The sequence below is a fragment of the Hermetia illucens genome, chromosome 2 (assembly GCF_905115235.1).
Source record: "Hermetia illucens chromosome 2, iHerIll2.2.curated.20191125, whole genome shotgun sequence".
In the NCBI taxonomy this organism is placed as follows: domain Eukaryota; kingdom Metazoa; phylum Arthropoda; class Insecta; order Diptera; family Stratiomyidae; genus Hermetia; species Hermetia illucens.
The window spans coordinates 120,430,969-120,452,381 of NC_051850.1; the positions used below are offsets into that span (position 1 = coordinate 120,430,969).

Sequence of the window (21,413 nt, forward strand, 5' to 3'; positions counted from 1 at the left end):
GGTACACCTAGAACTCGTCTTACCTCGAAGGACGCCTACCTGCCACCGAAGCAATTACTATTTGCTCCTGGACCTGTTCATAGTAAGCAATAACCTGTTACGTTTTTTCACTCTTCTTTGCCTCATGATCTTCCCACCATTCCGGAAATCACCTACTGTGGCGGCGTTATTCTTAGCAACAAATTGGGGCCCATATACCAGCCTATACCAGCAACCGTCCCTGATTTCCAGCTGGTAAGCTGGAACCAAGGTGAGCATCTTGCGTTTGAAAATAGAACAAATTGTAACAACTGGTCCTCTAGGTCATGGGTTGGGTAGGGCGGAAAAACCTTCACGGAAAGGAGCCTGGGATAGGGTGGATTTTAGAAGGAAGAACACGCCAACAAACGGAACAGCTATTTGGGTATTTTCTTATGGAACGTGCGCTCCTTGCGCAGACCGAATACTGTTCAGTGGCTAGCCGATATCCGCTGATGTAACAACGTTGCTAGAGATGCGTTGGACAGGGACTGGTTTCGTGGAGAAGAGCCATTACACCATATATTAGAGCAGCCAACCAGTAGACGATGTGTTCGGAGTTAGTCAGAAAAAAAATGAAAACATAAACATAAGTGGAAGGGTATGCAGTCTGTGCGTCCGACTCAAATTTTGAAATATATAATTCATTAGGGTACAGGCCCCTACAGAGACTGCAGAGTCGGAGAAGGATACCTTCTACGAGGCGATATAGCGAACCCTCGAAGCCTTTTCCAAGTATGATATCAAAATCATACTTGTATATTTTAACAGTCAAGTAAGGACGGAGCCCTTATTCAGACGATAAGCCGGCTTCCATAGTTTACGTAAAACCACAATGGCGAGGGATTGTGGATTGTTCAGTTAGCAGTATCGCACGAAATGGTTGTTGGAAGTACCTGGTTTGCCCGAAAAGAGGTCTACAAACATATATGGACCTCTCCGGATGGAAATACTTTCACCCAAGTTGACCACATGTTGATTGAACGCCTCTCAGCCTTGATGAATGTCAGAACATATATGTAGGCCAATATAGGCCCGGCTCGAATTTCAACACCGCCTAGAATCCCTACTGATAATGGAGAAATGAGGTCAGCAATAACCACAGTCAACAGTGGTCCTGGAGATGAAGTATTGACAAATGATCTTCACAATCACATCAAATAATGCCGGCACGCGCAGAGAATTATCACAAACTTCGTCGAGCGAAGAAACGGAGAAGGAAGGCTAGCGGAACCGAAAGTTTTGTGAATTCGACAAGTACGAGGAGCAAGCGCACCGTGGGTTGAGTACTTTGAGGAACTGCTCAACAACAACAACGACGAACTTAAGACGACGGACAAATACTGCCTCCACCAAGGATAGAAGAAATAGTCCCTACAATTCATCGGCTTAAAAATCCGAAGTCGCCAGGAGTCGATGATATTAAAAATGAACGGGTTAAATGTGGATGCGACAAATAATATCAACCGGTTCATCAACTCAAGGTGTGGGATAGTGAATCAATGTCTGACGACTGGGAGCGAGGTATTATATGTACCATACATAAAAAGGGAGATATCACCCACTGCAGTAATTATATATATATCACGCTGCTGAGTACCATATATAAGATATGCTCCGCTATTTTGCTAGGTCGAACAGTATTATCAGGTAGATCGTAGATCGTCTTCATGTGAACCCAACTATTGGCCTATACTGACGAGATCGACATCATGGGTATAACAACCCGAGATGTACCTTCCGGAAGATCAAGCAAGCGGTGCGAGATTTTGGACTGCACATTAATGAAATCATGACAAATTATGTGGTACCACTTCAGCGCCAAAGAACAAGAAGCGACGAAATCAAATTGCCATGGTTAAATAAGCGAAATAAAGATAAGAGAGATATATGGTGGCAACGTCTGTATCAAAAATTAACCAACCTACAACATTAAACTGCATTGGCCAAACGGGAAGAATAAAGATAGGGTCGAAAATCACAACCGATAATAGCTATGATGATGAAATCCGCACACGGTTGTTGTCAGCCAACAGAGCCTATTTCAGCTTACAAAAACTGTTCCGCTTGAAACGTCTCACCATAGGGTCAAAGCTCTTACTGTACAAGACAATGATCTTGCCAGTCCTCATGTATTCCTCGGAAACTTGGGTTCTTAGCAAGAAAAGTTGCGAACTCTTGGCTGCGTTCGAGAGAAGAATCCTCCGAACAATTTTTGGCCCACTACATGATGATGCACGATTCCGTAGCCTACATAACGACGAAATCTATGAGTGATACCGTGACCGTCCGGTTGTGGATAAAATCCGGCTCAATAGGTTACGGTGGGCGGGTCACTTAATCCGTATGGATGAGGATGATCCCACCCGGATAGTCTATAAGGACAATATCTATGGTAGAAAAAGAAGACGAGGCAGGCGCTGCCTAAGATGGAGCGATGGCGTAGGTCAGGACGTCAGACAGCTTCTAGGGATATCGAATTGGTGAACCTCGGCGCAAAACCGGGATGTCTGGAGTTCCTTATGAACATTGGTTTAATGCTCGACTTGAAGATGAGCTTCTTGGAGCAAACCAATGGAGGAACGGACCGGACTGCAGCTGGAGTCTTGGCTTTGAGTAAGCTAAGTAATGTCAAACGATTGCAGGCTAGTTCTCTGATGACAGGGTGTTTAGTTGGTAGTCCGACAACGTACTGTTGCCGGAGTCCAACACTCTGTACGTAAACGCATTCACCTATCCAACTCCCAAAAAAAAAAAAAATTAGTTTATCGTTTAAATTGTATCTTAGATTTGCTATAACAATTAAGGTGCTTTAGCTTCAGTGTTATTTCTAATAATTAAATAATAAGTCGGGATACCGGACGCTAACAGTATAAAGGTTTTGCGTTCATCTTATGTGAGAAACTCTTTACGAACGATTTCCCATGCGTACATAGCTAAGAATATAAACTAGTCTGTCATATTTTGGCAAACTCCAAGGTACACATATGTCCAGACATATCAACGACATAAATATTATGTTCATCCCAAATAAGCAAACATCGTCTATTACCACATGACAATGAATACACACATTTCCACTTTACTTCGTGCATAAAAGCATACAGATATATGTTATGTACATAAATTAAAAACGCTGGTAACCAGGTAGACACATGTCTATTATATTAATTAGTACCCACAAGCTTTTTTGGCACATATATACACGCATGCCTTCCTCGAGTAACTGACAGTGATATGTAAACACCTAAAAAAAAAGCCAAAAAAGCGAAACTAAAACGTCCATATAAAAGTTCACTTTATATGATAATGACGTGATACACGTCTTACGGTGCCGTAAATTTACCCGAAATGCGAAACTTTGACTTTAATAAATTTGTTAACAATAATCGGATTGCTTTCAAACTTTTACGAAATATGTCCTATATTAACGACTCTGTTGATATCAAATATCGTATTTGTGGTATGGATTTAAGGGGGGTTTTCCGGTAAATTTTAAAAACATGGTAATGTATTATACCGTTATTAACTTTATTTGTGCAGATATCGGAATGGGATGTATTTTGAGGCCTTGATTTCATATAGTTGCATAAATGTATTTTTTCAGATTTTTCGGATGGATAGGTTCTAAGAACAAGAGTTGATTTACTTTTTGGGCACACATTTTGAGCCCTATCTTCTATATGCTTTACCCAATATCAGAAATGAGATTAGCCCTTTCATTTGGCACCCACGTATCTATATTCGATGATAAAAAATTAACCCCCCATGTATGGGGACGCCCCCTTCAAACTGAACGCAAAATGGCGCTACTCGCCACATGTAAAGGGACACACATATCACATTTTCTTACCAAATTTCGTGACAATCCGTTTCGTTTTCGAGTAAATCTGGTGTGATGGACAAACAGACATTGAGCCAATTTTAATAAGGTTTTGTTTGACACAAAACCTTCAAAAGTGTTATCTATATTAATTGTTTTGCCCAGCGTGATCAGGCGGATGACTTTTTGTTAAATAAAGAAGCAAGAATCTACCAATTGTTTTCTAAGCAGTTCTTGGCATCTGCGCTTATATAGGTGCATAAGGCCGACTTCCCTATCGTTCGCGTTCAAGGAGGCATTCCGAGGCCTTGGAAATCACCTAATCATTACAAACAATTATTAATGAAGGACACTCAACCTGGCAGGAAAAAATTGACATAGCTGAATTCTATATTTCAATAAAAAAGAAAGTAAATAAACAAATTAACCAGTTTTTACCTGATTTCATCCTTGCTAATCACACCTTATTGAATTAATAAAAAAAAGAAACGCGAATATAATTGTTATCCTTTTCTATTTGTTTGTGTTGTTTATTAAATGACTTCTCAGCACGACAGCTTAATAATAAATGTTTAAGTACGTTCCATGAACAGCCATTGAGCTTTCGACAATAAATAGTTCGCGTGATTAGTTGAGACAAAAAGATACTCTGTCGGTGCAAAAGGATGCGTGACAAAATTCTTGTCGGCAATTGTATGGTGGCAAGCTGCGTATCCACTTCTAGAGTGGAAATGACTCCCATACTACACGGATCTAAGACTTAGTAGCGTTTCTTGTAAGCAGTCATGAAAGTGTCTAAACAGGTGATTTGGAAGGGTATGCAGTTGGGCGGCATTCCTATAAAGAATCTGCTTATCAGGCGAAAAAAGATAAATTTAAAGTGAAGTTTCCTATTTTACTTTTTGTGAGAATTTCCTACAAAATCGTTCATGCAGGCCAAATAACCCTGGGAAGCAGAAGTCTTCTCCATTATTGAGTACCAAAAGTGAAAGTTTGGGCCATAGTGCAGGTATAACATAAGTGCTCCTCGCTTACTCCAGATGTTCTTGGCCTAATCGATTTTTTTCGTAGGTTTCAAGTATTTGAGAAGAGCGACAAAGGAAGATTTCATGTATAATGGAAGTTTTCATGAAGCAGTTGGAACAGGCATTTATTTTTGAACACATCCTTTTCTTTTTATTTTACCCAAAAATTATTTCCTTTTTCGAAGTCTTTGATAAAAAGAAGGACTAGCAGAGCGTAGTTTCGATCTACGGACCTCTGGGTTATGGGCCCAGCACGCTTCCACTGCGCCACTCTGCTCCACATCCAAAATTTAACCCATTTTTGATCACATTATCAATTTAGTCATGGCTATTACTAGTCACGGCTTTATTAATTTTAGGATTTGAGTTGTTTGGAAATAAAATGCAATTTACTTTTTATGTTACTTCTATTTTTGATATTTCATAACTATCCATTTTTACATATTTCTAGTTTTGTTAATAGCCCAATTCTTCGCAATAATGCCGGTGCGAGGTGTGAAGTCAAAGAACGCAAACGGTCTTTCTTTTAGATGGTGTTGCTTTCCAGCGCTATACACAGGAATCGTATTAATTTTCCTTGCTTTCTACTTCATTTTAACGATTTACTTCGTATTCGCTACTAACAATTTCGAATTGGCTGATATTGGTAAGTTGTCCTGAAATATTCGAATGGGAGTCTATCGACAGGAAACTAATAATTCTTTCAGATCCGATAATATTCCAAGGTTCATGCTTATGCGTATGCGGCATGTTTGCCAATTTAGCTAGAAAATGGCCAGGTTTGATGCGGAAATGGCACGATATAGAGGTGCAGTTACCAGATCATCAGTCGCAAATGCATCGTGCTGCACTAGCTTATAAAATTAAAATGATAGTTCTGCTCACAGTTGTGATGTCCCTAAGTAAGTACCCATGGAAACTAGAACAAATTTTAAGTAGTGGTTGACTTACACAGCTTGCTAAAGACTTCTTTAGAGAAAATTTATTGACGCACTTACATAACTCACTGCACCAGTATTCCACAAATGTGAGTGAATGGTGTGTTGTAAAGAATCAGATTTTATTCGACAGACCGCTATTCGGAAGCAGAATATCAGGGCAAATACGCTCATCTTGCCTCTGAGGCGCTAAACAGGGACTGCTTGACGCTTTGTATCAAGCTAGGTCTATTGAGTTAGGAGCAGATAACCCAAGCTTCAGGGAACTTCATCTATCGAGTTATCTCTTCTGCGGGAGAGACGCAATTGCGATTACCCTCTTCGCTTCAATAGAGAAAATTGTTTGCTCATGTGCAGTTGTGTGTTTATATGCTTATTTATGGGGGGTCCCATCACCATCATCATCATCAACGGCGCAACAACCGGTATCCGGTCTAGGCCTGCCTTAATAAGGAACTCCAGACATCCCGGTTTTGCACCGAGGTCCGCCAATTCGATATCCCTAAAAGCTGTCTGGCGTCCTGACCTACGCCATGGCTCCATCTCAGGCAGGGTCTGCCTCGTCTTCTTTTTCTACCATCGCTATTGTTCTTATAGACTTCCCGGGTGGGATCATCCTCATCCATACGGATTAAGTGACCCGCCCACCGTAACCTATTGAGCCGGATTTTATCCACAACCTAACGGTCATGGTATTGCTCATAGATTTCGTTGTTATGTAAGCTACGGAATGGTCCATCCTCGTGTAGGTTGCCAAAAATTCTTCGGAGCGTTCTTCTCTCGAACACGGCTAAGAGTTCGCAATTCTTCTTGCTAAGCACCTAAGTCTCCCAGGAATACATGAGGACTGGCAAGCTCATTGTCTTGTACAGTAAGAACTTTGACCCTATGGTGAGACGTTTCGAGCGGAACAGTTTTTGTAAGTTGAAATAGGCTCTGTTGGCTGCCAACAACCGTGCGCGGATTTCATCGTCATAGTTGTTATGGGTTGTGGTTTTCGACCCTAGGTAGGAGAAATTTTCAACGGGCTCAAAGTTGTAGTCTCCTATCTTTATTGTTTTCGTTTGACCAGTGCTATTCGATGTTCTTTCGGTTTTGGTGCTGAGGTTGCCTTCATTAATGTGCAGCCCAAGATCTCGCGCCGGCTGCTCGACCTGGATGAAGGCGGTTTGTAGTCTCGGGTCGTTTTTCCCATGATGTCGATATCGTTATCATAGGTCAGTATTTGACTGGACTTGAAGAGGATCGTACCTCTTGCATATACCTCAGTATCATGGATCACTTTCTCCCCATGGGTGGGAAGAAAATGATACGAAAAGGATACTCCGAACAGAAAACAAGTTGTTAGTGTGTAAAAATTCTTTAACAGTGATTAACTTCCAGCCATGCATCCATTATCGGTTACCGACCCAAACCGGTGTAGTGCCGTTTGTAAGCAGGCTTATCATTTACATGCGTTTGTGCTTGAATTTGGACAAAAAATATGAATGAAAGAATTGTCATTATATAGTTTGATTCCCATTTACCCCATAATAGGGAATAATGTGTGCATCTCTTAACGAACAATGGTATGATTGCCTTTCGTCATCTCATCAGCACGTCTACGAGTTACCATCTTTTGTAACGAGAAACTTTCGGTTCGAAATTGTATCGGGCTAGTGTACCACTGTGACACGTCGAAGACAAATGTTGGAGCTTTGAAGTAATGGAGGTGGTGACTTTCCATTTGCTACTCTTATATAACTACACAGAAAGAACACTAGGAGAGAATAGACTCAACTTGATGTTGTTGCTGAAACCCAGTATTTCCAGATTTTAGTCCAAGAAAGAAAACCGGATCTAACACTCTGAATGCCTCGGGAACATCGTCCGGCAGAAATAATGATGTTTATCTAGGAAACAACTTGATCAACGCTTTTCATATTCCACCCATAATCGCAGATAGAAAGGGTGAGGTGACCCGCCAGACCAAGAACCGTCCGATGGTTTTAATTAGTTTAAATTCATTTGCCACCGAGATGGGTTCTCTTCTATTTGGAGGATCAGTTCGTTTGCGCATATAATGGTGATTAGAAATTTCATCCCTACGAGACGGTTGAGAATAGTGGTGAAGTGTGTTTCACAGGACCATAGAAAGGTTTGCGACTATATGCAAGATCTTTCGTGACGCGGTATACACTTCTGAAATCATTGCGTTGGGTGGAATCTTCAGTTTCCCTGACCAGTGCAATAATAATCTACCTTCTGTCATGGCGCACATTACGTTGAGTTTGCAGCTACTAGTATCTCAGCATCACTTGTAACTGTGAGTAGAGGTTTCGACTCCGTTCGTTGATCTTTTTCCATGAGTTCGCAGTAAGCCAGATCTTACGACGACGAAACATGACGCCTACGCAGTACCCAAGAAAATAGCATTTTTGATGTCGGCCCAATGCTTATCAAGACCTCTAAGTGAATTATTCAAGGTACCTGGCGTTCCATTAGTAAGGAAGCTCTCCCTCTGTCGAGTGACTGCTAAATCATATAAACAGTCGATGTTGAATTTGGGGAGTTATAGCTTTCCAGCACTGCGAGAATGGGCCGATGCAAGACCAAGCGAGGGCAAACAACGAGTGGAAGATGATCCCTTGCGAGGCCGATGTCAACGCCTCTCTTATAGCACACATTCAGAAGACAACTTCTAAATTTACTATTGGTTGTAATGTGATCAATCTGAATGCACGTACGGTGTCGGTCATTTGAAGCCCAACTAACCTTATGGAGGGCTTTATGCGCAAACAATGACGCGGTGGCAGAAACTGTAAAAATACGCAAATCTTCCACCAACAGAGGGAGCCTCGTTGGCATTCAGATTATCTATCACGTTCATAATGTCACCTTTAGTAAGCTTCTCTCAGGCTTGATTAGAAGCCTCCATTGGTTCGTAAGACTATTCTATTAAAATATTACTCATCTTTCATTGGAATCTCGTAGTCAATATCCGGTTAGAAATCGATTGCAATGTAATGAGGTTGCGCTTTGCGGTTGTTCGGAGGATAATAACACATGCTGTAAAAAGGTGGGAAGTCCTCTCCCGAGACCCACTATATAATATCATTTAACCCCAGAATGTCCACCATACAACACTCGGACTCGCGCTCGAATTGGATAAAGCGAGCATTTTGACTAAAGAAAGGAATAAGTTGTTCCCCAAATATCAGTATATGCGTACCAGAATCAATAACCATTAGCGAAAAGGTAATCGTCTTATTATTTCCATCTAATAACGAATGTTATTGGAGGTCCCACCACAATCAGATTTTCCTTACTTAAGTAGGTCTAAATCCGATACTGGTTAATGCGTCGTTGATGATGATGATGATTCAGACTATATTGACTCCGTCCCTCCTCTTTTTTTAGACGGGTTTGGACTATTTTTGAGCGAGAACAGAAAATCAAAAAGTTATTGGCGTGTGAAGACCCGTTGGCAGTAATAACGTCCCAAGCATATACCCGTCGTTAGTGGTTGACGTAAGCAGGTTCAGTAACCAAATACATTGCCGTGTAAGCGATTTTACCCTCAGTGTCGTGTCAATGAGCTTCCGAGTCCTATCCACTGTTTTGATGCAGCTCCGCGGTTTAGTGCAAGTAGCATGCAGCAGAGGAAACACCAGCTAACGCTGGAAATCTGCAGGAATGTTCGCTGTACGGTAGGTGGACAATTCAAAGAGATGGACTCTTGGTATTGAAATTAGGTTCACAGGCAAGCACTGACGTACGTTAGGTCGAAAATTGGAACTAGTCCTCGCTTTCAGTCGGATTGTCACGTTTTCATTATTTGCTTGTACTACACTGCTGGTGTTCAGAGGTGGCGGCGAGGAAGATGGGGCGGCAACCCTATCGGCCAAACCAAAACCAAGTGATCGAGGAGAACCTCCATAGTGGTGGCACCGGGAGACGCTGTAATCACTTTGGTTTGCCGGCCGTGATTCAGTAGGTGAATGCTCCAAAGACCTAATCAGGGCGATTAGACCCGAGTCTGCGCGGGGACTCATCTGAAGTGGCAAATTGGTCACGAAACCTTACCAGGGGTATACTGGTACCATGGGAACCGGGAAAGCTCCTGGACTCACATACTTTGGGTGAACTCCTGTTGTATGTGAGAACAGCTCGGTTATTTGCGGTTGGCCCCCCTAGTGGGAGTTTCATGGTGGTTGTGGTTATGCTCAAGCGAGAAGAGACCTTCGGGCCTCGACGTGGTGTTTCGTGTCAACACGCGTGCCGTACTCCATAGTTCGGTAGAGATTTAGGTAATTCTTGCATCCACCAGTATGAATGCTAAGCCATGCACTTGGTATAGACTGGTACCGTTGTTGCTTGTCTCAGCGGGGCTCTGATTGTGGTCACAAAATCAATCCGTGTCTTAAGAGGACCGTAGGATTAAGTCTCACAACAGGTGCCTACGTAAAACACTATAGGCTTCACTGTACTACACTGCTTGTGTAGGATTCGCCTTCTTAGAGTGTCAACAATTGGTTCGCTTGCCTTCGGATAGACTCCTTCAATCCTAAAAACAAAACATTACCGTCGATCTAATAGATTCAATTTTTCCTCTTTCATTATAGCCAACTAATTTTTTATGCACTTGGAACCTTGCCAACCCAAATTATGAGGTCTGCCACAAATGTTATGTTAGAAACCGCAATCACGACAAGATTTCAAAAGCTAATAAAAGACATAAGGCATGAAGAAAGAGAAGAAATCGGTACGGTCAGAGCGGGGTGGCAATAAACATTACCGAAGAAGGACATTCGGCGGTGACCCTAGAGTGATTGAGGTTGATTTAAGTTAACCAATATTTCCTACCGGAGTTAACGCATTCTTAACTCGTAACTATAAACATGACGTCTGTGAGACGTCGTCTGAATTCAAATTTGTGATTTGTCCCCACTCTTAGCACCCTGATACCTATGCGGCGGTCTAGCTTTGCTTGGATCAGTATTGAGTTGGCAGTCATGGCATAAAGTCATACTTTGGCTTGAATGCAAAATTCTAAACATCGGAAAGTGTCTGTGAGACGTTAGTTCTCTAAAAATATTATTTTGTGTTTGTAGGCAATAGTGCTAAACTGAATATGAATAATCAGAATGCTGCTGGTCCTTCGAAAAGGGTAATGAGTGTGAGATATTGTGACCCTAATTTTGGAGAAACTCTGCTAAAATGGACGGAAGAGGAAAGCCCACAAGAGGAAAGTGAGGATGAATCTGATGGGGAGTACATACTGAGCGAACATGAAAATGTTTCTGAAATTGAAGAAGAAGACAATGAAAATGAGATATTACAAGAAGAAGAAGAAATAAATAATATAAAAAAATAAATAAATAAGAAAAAATCGATTGAAATGATTCTTGGATCCAACCGTTAAGAAAAATACTAAAACTTTTAAACACAACATTATTTTGAAATGCCCGACACTCAAGAAAACGGTAGAAACAACTTGCGGGCCTACAGATTTTTGGAGCATCGTTTTTAGTAATGATATTTTGGAAATTATTTTGCTCCATACCAACCCAAGTATCGCCAAACTGACTTGATCGAATTGCGATTGTTCTTGAGAGTTACTTTTCTAACATCAATACATAAATCAAACTCTGGAGGTATAAGATCCATATTTGCTACAGATGGTTGTGGACGCGATATTTTTCGATGTGTTATAAATTCAAATATATTTTTAATTATTCTCCTTTGTTTACCCTTTGATGATCCAGAAATACGACCAGAAAGGAAAAAGTCAGATCCCTTCGCAGCTGTTTCTCAAATATTTTCAAAATTCATTGAAAATTGTCAATCAATATATTCAATTGGAGCCTATGCATGCATCGATGAACTGCTGGTGTCATATGGAAGCCAACGTATCGCCTGAATACGAGCTCCGTCCCTACTTGGCTGTTAAAATCGCCAAGTATGATTTTGATATCATATCTGGGACAGACTTCGACGGTTCGTTCTATTGCCTCGTAGAAGGTATCCTTCTCCGACTCTGCAGTCTTCTCCGTAGGGGCGTGAACGTTATTGAGGCTTATATTTCTAAATTTGCCTAGGAAGCGCAGATTGTAAAGCCTTTCGTTAATGTTTTCAAAACCGATAACAACAGGTTTCATTTTTTGGCTGACTAAGAAACCTACTCCGAGCACATGGTTTACTGGATGGCCACTATAATATATGGTGTAGCGGCTCTTCCCCAGGAAACGGGTCCCTGTCCAACGCATTTCCTGCAACGCTGTTACATCAGCCCTATATTGGGGCAGGGTATCGGCTAGATGCTTGGCAGCTCCATTTCTGTACAAAGAGCGCACGTTCCGGGAGAAAATGCTCAAATCCTTATTCCTTTGTCGTTACCGGGTTCATCGTTGTGTTATCAGCCCAATCCGAGGCTCCTGTTTCATTAAGAAAGAGCTCCCCCGCCTACATACGACATGCTACCCGTGCTAAAAATGGTAATTGAATTAAGGTAAATTTTCATTTCTTTTGTATTGTTTTTTAAGCTTTTTAGTTAGGCCAACCGTCACGTTCTTTTCGATTGGGTGACGGTGCCCTTGCTGGTACTGACGTTTTGGGTACTATTTTGTTTGGCCACTTTTCTTAAAGCGTGTAATATGCCTTTTTATTTTTTAGTACCTTTTGGTTGCAACAACCAGTTGGAACAACCAGTTCCTCTCTTTTACGCCCCTCGGCGAGTATGCAGTTAGGAGCATTTCTTTTGACTGCATAGCCGTTAAGCGAGTAGTTTTTAGGCGTTACTTCGTTTTTTTGTCTTCATCTCTTTTTATATAGCACTCTTATAGCTCTCTTTGCCTTCAGTAATTTCAGTTCTTTAGGTCTGACTTCCATGCAGTATCTCTTTTTTTGCACCAGAATGACCTCTATTTCAGCTTTCATTTTTCAGATTTTTTGGAAGGCTTGCAGAGCGGCTTCTCATGCCTTACTAGATTTTGGGGGCAGTCTTATAATCGCAGAACTTCCTGTGACTCCCTAATATCGGGAGTGCTTTTTCTCCCTTGAGCGCATTCTTCTGCCCTTCTTATGTGGGTTTTCTAGAAATTGGATTTAAAGCCGCTTGTCAGATGATGTCACGGTAGTCAAGCTGATGGGATATCGAATTCCATGAATCTGCTCCACTTCCAAAAGTCCTTGCATGGTATGCTTAAACCTTCTCTTGTCCATATTGGTTTATTGTTTTAGGCAATTCACATAATCCACATAACTAGCATAGTCAGGCGTTCTCCTCTAACCTACCCTTGCATATAAATATACCCACGATATCAGACAATTCCTCATAGTGTGTCTGTCACATTCGATTCATTAGGAAACTGTTAAACTAATTCATACGACATCTGATGAGCTATGTTTACTAAGAAAAGCAAATGGAGTCCTTACTTTTGACAAAATCATTGCTCACTTTGCTGCAAAAGTTGGTTCTGCCCTGCTATACGACTCCAGCATTTTCCAAAGGCTCATTTCATGGAATTAAAGGTATTTTCAAGGTTTACCTGGCATGTGATTCGCCATTAGTAAAAACCAGGTGGGATTTATTTTGGTGCAGTTAGGTATTCTGAAAGCTCTCCTATACTTTCGTGATCACTTTCCATGGCCTTTGCAATTTTAGATTATAATTCACTGAGAGTAGTACTAGCTTCATCGCTTCAAATCCACTTTTTTTGTCTATGCTTCAGACTAGTATGTTGACTGCATAAATAGCATAATGTAGTTTAATTTAAAATTGTACCATACGATACCATACTTAAATTTTCAGTTGAACATCTTTTGAGTATTATTTCGAATATTCATTACATCAACTACTGTAAAACCGGGGAAGAGCCATTTGAAACCTTCTTCAGAATACACCTTTTCCACATGTTCGCTATAACTGACTATGCGATATGGAAAGCAATCTTCGGAAAATTTCTGAACATCATTGGAACCTTCGTTTGGACTTACATGGATATATTTGTGATGGTCGTAAGCGTTGGGCTATCAGAAAAATTCCGGCAAGTCAACAAGAGCTTGTTTCGCATCAAAGGAAAGGTAAGAATAGAGGAAGCAATTGAAGGTAATGATAAAAAGTTCATTATTAAATGTATGCGTTAAACTATTTTTATTTCCGAGTTTTTACAATCTTGACAGATTATATCTAACACTAAATGTCACTAAATGTCCAGCAATTTGCCTCGAAGGATCCTAACTACTCAACATATTTTGGAAAGATGCGAACGCTTTGAGCGACAGTGATGAAAAAAATTAAACGCAAACGCTCTCCACCAATTACTTGCCCTAACCTGCTGCACGAAGTAGTAACATACCACTCCGGTAAAATATGGGGGCTCTTCCGCTGTCCAAACAAACCTACTAGTTCCAATACCTAAGACGGAGATCCTAGAGGCTGCAAAGTAAATAGTTGAAAATAACTCACACGGCCAGGATAATTTCCCGGACGGATAACCGCTGTGTAGATAGCACTAAATATGCATTAAGGAAGAAGTATTTCTAACACAGTATGGAAAGCAGAAACTAGTACTTACTCTCAAGCTAAACAAGGTCAAGGTCAAACTTTCGCTGAAATTCAGATTTTGGAATGCGCTGGGAAAGATAGATAAACAAAAAAACATGCGGTGTACACTGCTTAATTACCCTCCGAACGTGTTCTGCTAAGCCAGCAATATTTGGGGAAGTGGCGAAGTACAAAATCGTATAGGTATGTCACGGCGAACTAGACAGCTTTTGGGCGGACACGGGAGAGTACACTTCTATCACTTTGGGCATATAAATTAACTCCCCCATGCTATTTACATAGAATGTCAGCGCAATTGAAGTCGAGGAGGCAACAAAACGAATGAAATCGGGGAAAGCAGCAGGACCTGACAACATCGAATCTGAGCTCTAGAATGCCAAGAGTTGAGACCCAATACTGTGGCTCAGTGAATTCTTAAATCGGGTTATTCAGGAAGGTAGAGCACCATCTGACTGGCAAGGAAGTACCACCTTTCCAATATGGAAAAAGAAAGGTAGTCCAGCAGAATGTTTAAACTATCGTCCGATCCGGTTACTTTCCCATGCCATGAAGATTTTTGAATGCATTGACAACCTTATTCGCGAAATCGTTGCAAAAACCGTGAATCAAGCCGGATTTGTCAAGAACTGCGTAATTACTGATGCAATACACGCGGGGAGGTTACTCGTGGAGAAACACTGTTAGAAGCATCGCCTTCTGACATGGGAAAGCCAACGATCAAAGCTCAATACAATTCATTATGCAGATAATGTTTCCCTAGCGTCTATTAGCAAAAAGATTTCGATCAACTTGTCCAAAAATGGAGATCGCCTCATGCAATACGGTCTCAGATTAAATCTGAATAAAGCTGAATTTTTGGCGACCGATCCCCACGAAACAGGCGCTATCACTACCAGCGACAGTGACCAGAAATGCGCGATTTTCTCGGATTAGTGCCATCAGCCAATGGAGAACTGCGTTGTGAAATTGCTTCACGCATTAACGCAGCCTAGATGAAGTGGCGTTCCCTAACTAGTGCTCTTTGTTATCGAAGTATCAACGAGCGCCTCAAATCTAAAATTTACCGCAATGTCGTCCGTCCTGTTGCTCAGAGTGTTGGCCGACTATAAAACACATGTACGGCGACAGTGGAGACGAAGAAGTTAAGTGAGATTAGTGGCGTGACGCATTGTCGGAGGTTTGTCGAGCACCCACCCGCCATTGAAATCATGCCAGAACTTTCTTTTTAAAGTTTTGTTTGAAACAAAACCTTATCAAAATCGATTCAATGTTTGCCTGTTATAGCCGATTTACTCGGAAACGACAGAGCCGATTACCATGAGATTTGGTGAGACGATGTGGTCAATGAATCCCTTTACACATAGCAAGTGGCGCCATATTGTGTACATATATGCGAAAATGGGATGTGAAATTGCATATCAGTATAAATTACTCGGCCAGACGTGTGTGTGCATATGTATGTGCCAATAAAGTTTGCGCCTAATAGAATAGAAAGTTTGCACGTTAATAACAGTGGTATTTACTTGTTTACAAAAGCGTACATATTACACATATTACATATATGTAATATGTATATTCTTGTCCACGGAGTAAAGTAGAAATGCGTGAAGATGCGTTAGATCAATTTGGATGCGCAATGTTTATTTATTTAGGATTAGCAAAATAGTTTATGGCTTTGATATGTATGTACGTACACTAGTCATTGATACAACCGCAGAAAAGTTGGCGTACAAAAGTGAAAACAAAGACTTTTGGGGATTATTCATAAACAAGAAACCGCCAAAAATAAAGAAAACAAGTCGGGAAACCGGAAGCTGGGCGCTTCAGGTATGAAAGTTTTTGCTTGCTTCTTGTGTGAGTATATATGTTATGAGTGTAGAACTATCCCATTTGTACGTAGCCCGTTAAAAATATACATTTAGCATGTCAGATTTAGTACTTCGGGTTGTAAATTTACACGGTAAAGACAACTTTGAGCTACTGTAACTTTATTACTAATAGTAAGATTTTGATCAAACTTGGGGATAATATGCTTCAAATTATATTTTATATTACTACCACTACCGCTACTTTTATAACTCTGCCATAAACTTAAGGGGGGTTTCACTCAATTTTCCCAAAAATATGGTAATATACTATTACTAACTTAATTTGAACAGATATCGATATGGAGAGTATTTTGAGGCCTGGGCACCATATAGAGGCAGCTTCGTGTTTTTTTGCAGATTTTTGGGTTGGGTAGTTTCTGAGAATGGGTCCGTTAAAGAAATCATCACTTCTCACCCCTCCCACTCCCCGTCTTTTTAATAAATCTCAAAACTAACACATGACTATATTTGGTGAAAAAAATATTTACACCTAAAAATATTCCCGACAACTTCCCTTGCTGCGGTTAGTTATGTATGATGGAGTGTTGACGCTACGCCTACCGGACAACGTGGCAACTATTGGCTTCGCCGATGATATCGGGATAACAGTGGTTGCAAAGCACCAAGACGAGATCGAGATCTATGCAAATGAAGCGATATGGGAGATCAATTCCTGGTTGAGAAATTCTGGCCTTTCACTTGCTGAACATAAAACAGAAGTACGAGTAGTTCTCATTAGCAAGAGAAGAAAGAACAAAACTGTGAAAATCAAAGTTGCCGAAAAAACAATTTACTCCCAACCATCGCTCAAATACTTAAGAGTAATTATTGACAGAAGACTCAATTTCAAAAGACACATTGGGTACGCCGCAACTAGAGCGCCTTCCATCGCTGCAACGATCTCGAGGATACTACCGAACATTGGTGGGCCAAGACAAAGTCGACGTCTTCTGCTTTCTAGGGTAGTCTGCTCCGTGCTACTCTACGCAGCTCCAGTATGGACTGTTTTGAATAACAAATGGCGTATCGGCTAAGTGCACTCCGGGTATGCAGTGCGTATCGGACAACATCAGGAGAAGCAGCATAAATACTAGCAGGGATGCTCCTCATCGACATCTTGGCGAATGAAGGCCGGTCCGGTCGACTCTACGACAAAACGTATGCAACTGGAGAGTCTGGCGCATTTCGACGGCAGCTGGCACGGTGGGAATCTATCGAAGGGTGGCAAAAGCGATGGGACGAGCCACATACTGGTCGTTGGACATACCGCATCATTCCGGATATTCGGAAATGGTTTGAACGAAGCCATAGGGAATTAAGCTACCAGTTAACACAATTCTTAAGTGGACATTTATCGTGCTTATTTACATCCATTTGGTCACGACGAGTCACCATGTTGCCCAAGATGTGGTAAAGTGGCTGAGAATGCGGAGTATGTCATATTTGATCGCCCCAGGTTCACCGCGCACCGAACAAGAATGGAAGCGGTCGCAGACAGGCGTTAAACACCCGAAAACATTGTGGAGTTTATGCTGGAGTCAACGAATGCCTGGAAACAGGTTGTAAGGGAACTGCAAGCTATTCACCAACAACTTAGACAGGAGGAACTACGACTAAAACAAGGAAGGGAGAGAACCATAATGAGCCGCAGTAAAAAGCTGATCCAGCCCCGCGACGCAATACTTGATAGGAGTTCCGTGGGGAGAGTGGAATGAGAAGGAGATGGTTTTAGTGAGTAGAAGTCTCACATAACTGCGTGGCAGGCGCTAGCAGTAGGTTTTGAACCTTTCCACCTTCCAACGCCGAAAAAAAAAGACAGACAGACAATGAACCGATTTTAATAAGGTTTTGTTTTGCAAACAAAACCTTAATAAAAAGGAAGGTTTTGTTGCTTGTACAGTATTTTTAAGAAAATTTGAGTATAATACAAAATACAGCGTTGGAAAAAGGGAAATTTTAGTTGAAAGGTGGAGGGAAGGTAAAACCCGGAGATTGGGGGTTCGACCGCATCAAAGCAAGTTCTTAATGTCCACCTTTGGTATATTAGGTGCGTCAGTGAAGTCAAAGTGATCAGCATTATATTTCACACACAACAATGCAGCAAAACGCTAGAGCAGGCTTTAGATATACTAAAGATATTAAGAATAGCTTTCGGAAGACTGCTTGCAGTGATGTAGGGTGCAAAATTGTGAAGAAAGGGGATTGTCTTGCACGGAGAAAACGCCTGGAAAAACGTATTTTTTCGGACATGAGTAAATTTTGTATTTTTGCGATTAAGGAACGAAAGCTTGTCTGGAGAAAACGAGGTATAGTCTAAATAAAGATAATCTCGTACCTACTGCCAAACACGGAGCTGGAGGCATTATAATGTATGGGTGTCAATTAGTAGTGTAGGTAATATAACTTTATCGAATCGAAAATGCGCAAAAGAATATGTTCGGATATACTTAAATCTAATTTGAAGCAAAGTGTGGAGAATGGGTTCATGTCCAGTAGGACAAAGTCGCAAAACATACTGCGGAAAGCTTAATGCTTTCGCTGTTATATGATGTTTCTTGTCAGTTTCATACATCCCTACAATCTCCAAATCTAAGTCCTATTGATCATCTTTGAAACTTTTTAGAGTCTAAGATTCGAAACCACAATATTTCATCCAAAGAAATTTTTGAGGACATAATTAATTAATAATGGAGCAATATAACCTCTTAAGAGACAACAAAGTTGGTAAATTCCATTCCTATGCGCTTAGCAGAAGTTATGAAACGCAAAGGATATCAAACAAGTTATTAATTATTGATAACTACGAAAATAATCGTAATTTGAAATATTTTTCCTTTTTGTACGCAAACTTTTCCTGAAGAATTTTTCATGTACACTGTACTAACCGTCTGACTCATGGTATATTGTGTGGCTTGGTGAACTGACGTCCCCCCTCTCCCAGGCGAATTTGTAACCATACCCTACCATTAAGATTTTTGTAGGGATTCTTATGATATCTGTCTCGGAATCGTTAGTTGGTTGCGCGAATAAATTCTGAGCGACCCCGCAATAAGGTTTGTTTTAAAGAAATCTCATTAAATTTCACGTCTCTACTTTCCTTCGCATAAAATGTCTTTGGAATCCATATTGTATCATTTGAAAATAGGTTCTTTCTCTCTACACATTTTGCTTCGATTGGACTGATCAGTGCCACTGATGCCTTTGGTAACTGTGCAAATATGGCATTTGTGGCGCCTCTTTAATGAGTTCTGATCTTTTGGGCGGCAAACAACTCGTCGAATATCAACTATGGAGTCCACGATAGATTCTTATCTGGATCGCACCAGGTTGAATAGTTTCAAGGCAGTGTAGATTTCTTCTCTGGATGTCACTTAATCGAGATCCATGCGTTTTATATAACATTTTTTTGGAATGTGGCGCAAAAAGCGAGCTTCTAAGTTGGCTATGAAAACCGTGAGTTTTTCCTATAATGGATTTTTTCTGTTCAAACATAAGACCCACTTTCCGGGTCTTTCGAACCTTCCTGACACTTACGTCATTAGGTCGGGTTCAGCTTTGACCTATTTTAGATTTTCGCATACGATATATAGTATACATTTCCCTTACTGAAGATTACAATTACCTCTGAGTGAATTTGCACCATTGATATCTTCTTCGCTCTTTTATTCACTACCTTGGTCCATCCACCGTTTTTGTTTCAGTAGGGTTTTGCTTCGTCGACGTTCCCACTTGTAAAACATATTTTTCCCTTCCGACCTATAAGAGGTTTGTTGCTCGGGCCATAATGCCTTTTTAAGATTTTGTGCGATTCACTGTCCCTCAGTCCGTCTGTCTATCCCATCTACTTTGATTCGAAACAGCTAAACCAATTGTCACGAAATTTGGTGTGAACGTGTGGTCTGTGAGTCGATTTGTACTTTCCAGAACTTTCGATATCAATTAGTAGATAAAGGAAATAATACCAAAAATGTGGGTACCCTAAAGTGTAGCAGCCCGGTCTCGTTCTCTGTCTCCTTGTTTTCCAGCCGAAAAAACGCATCTACATCCAATCGAGGCCTCACAATACATCTTATTGCTTGTTTGTTCCAATAAAGTTAATACTGGTACATTTCTATATTCAGGAAATTCATCGAAAGGATCTGTTAAATTCATTCTAGACACATATTTTCCAATTGATTTTCACTAGAGATGGGTAACTGCTGTATGTAATATTGCAATACTGATATCACCTTAAAGTCTAATATCACATTACCGTCACCGAGCGAATTTTTTGGGCAAGCTTTACGTCCTTAAAAAAACGTTTTTAATTTTCAGAAAGTCGCATGTTTCGGATTTTATGTCAGCGTTCTCTCGTGTGAAGGACGTTACTGCTAAATTTCTCATTCTACTAGAAGTGCATGATATTTATACTTATTCTATACCATCACGCAGGTCCAGTTACGCTACGTTTATTCTGAAACGATTAGACCGATTGTCACAAAAGTTGGAGAGAACGTGTAGTCTGTGAATCTGTTTATATACAGAAAGTGGCACTATTTTGTGTTGAGTATATATTCCCATACATGCGAAAGGGGGGTGCATATTTTTTTTTCACAGAATGTGGCCATGTGAGGTATCAAATGAAAGGGCTCAATTGATACTTTTTGAAACTGGTCAAATATTTGATATCAGGGAGTGAGAGCTCAAAACATAACCCTCAGAAAGTGTAACAGGTTTCGTTTTCAGAACCTATCTATCCTATCTATCACAGTGGTGTAACCAGACGAAATCTAGGTTTAAAAAAAATCCGGTTCTGATATCTGCACAAATAAATTTAATAGTAGTACATTTCCATATTTTAGAAATTTAGCCGGAAACCCCCCTTAGATTCATGCCATAAGTACAAAATTTGGCAGTGCTATAAGGGATAACATAAGGCATAACTTTGGGAAGTGTGAAGGAAATACGATATATATACGTGCTAATGAAGTTGGCGGGTAGCATTTAATTCAGATAGATACATTTGTATGATATATTAAACCAGCAGTATTCAATATGCGTACTATATATGCACATATTTATGCTTGTGTGCACGAAGTAAATCCGAAATATGGGTACGATCAATTTATATACGTGCATGTATTCGATAACAGGCATTTTGTTTGTTGATATTATTAGAATTATTTCTTCTGTCTGTTTGGAAAAATATGAAGG

At 40.6% G+C, this 21,413-nt stretch overlaps 1 protein-coding gene and 1 non-coding gene across 2 annotated transcripts in view; one reads left to right on the forward strand and one right to left on the reverse strand.

Moving 5' to 3' along the window:
* LOC119648542 overlaps nt 1-21,413 on the forward strand; it is a 92,163-nt gene that overhangs the window by 61,863 nt on the left and 8,887 nt on the right. Inside the window, exons 14-19 of the mRNA XM_038050310.1 lie at nt 4,645-4,721; nt 4,777-4,850; nt 4,913-4,987; nt 5,318-5,512; nt 5,574-5,768; nt 13,597-13,868. Of these exons, the coding sequence (XP_037906238.1) occupies nt 4,645-4,721; nt 4,777-4,850; nt 4,913-4,987; nt 5,318-5,512; nt 5,574-5,768; nt 13,597-13,868 (888 nt within the window). The remainder of the gene's footprint in view (nt 1-4,644; nt 4,722-4,776; nt 4,851-4,912; nt 4,988-5,317; nt 5,513-5,573; nt 5,769-13,596; nt 13,869-21,413) is intronic.
* Nucleotides 5,072-5,143, reverse strand: Trnam-cau. Its single transcript has one exon. It is a non-coding gene; the product is annotated as a tRNA-Met (tRNA).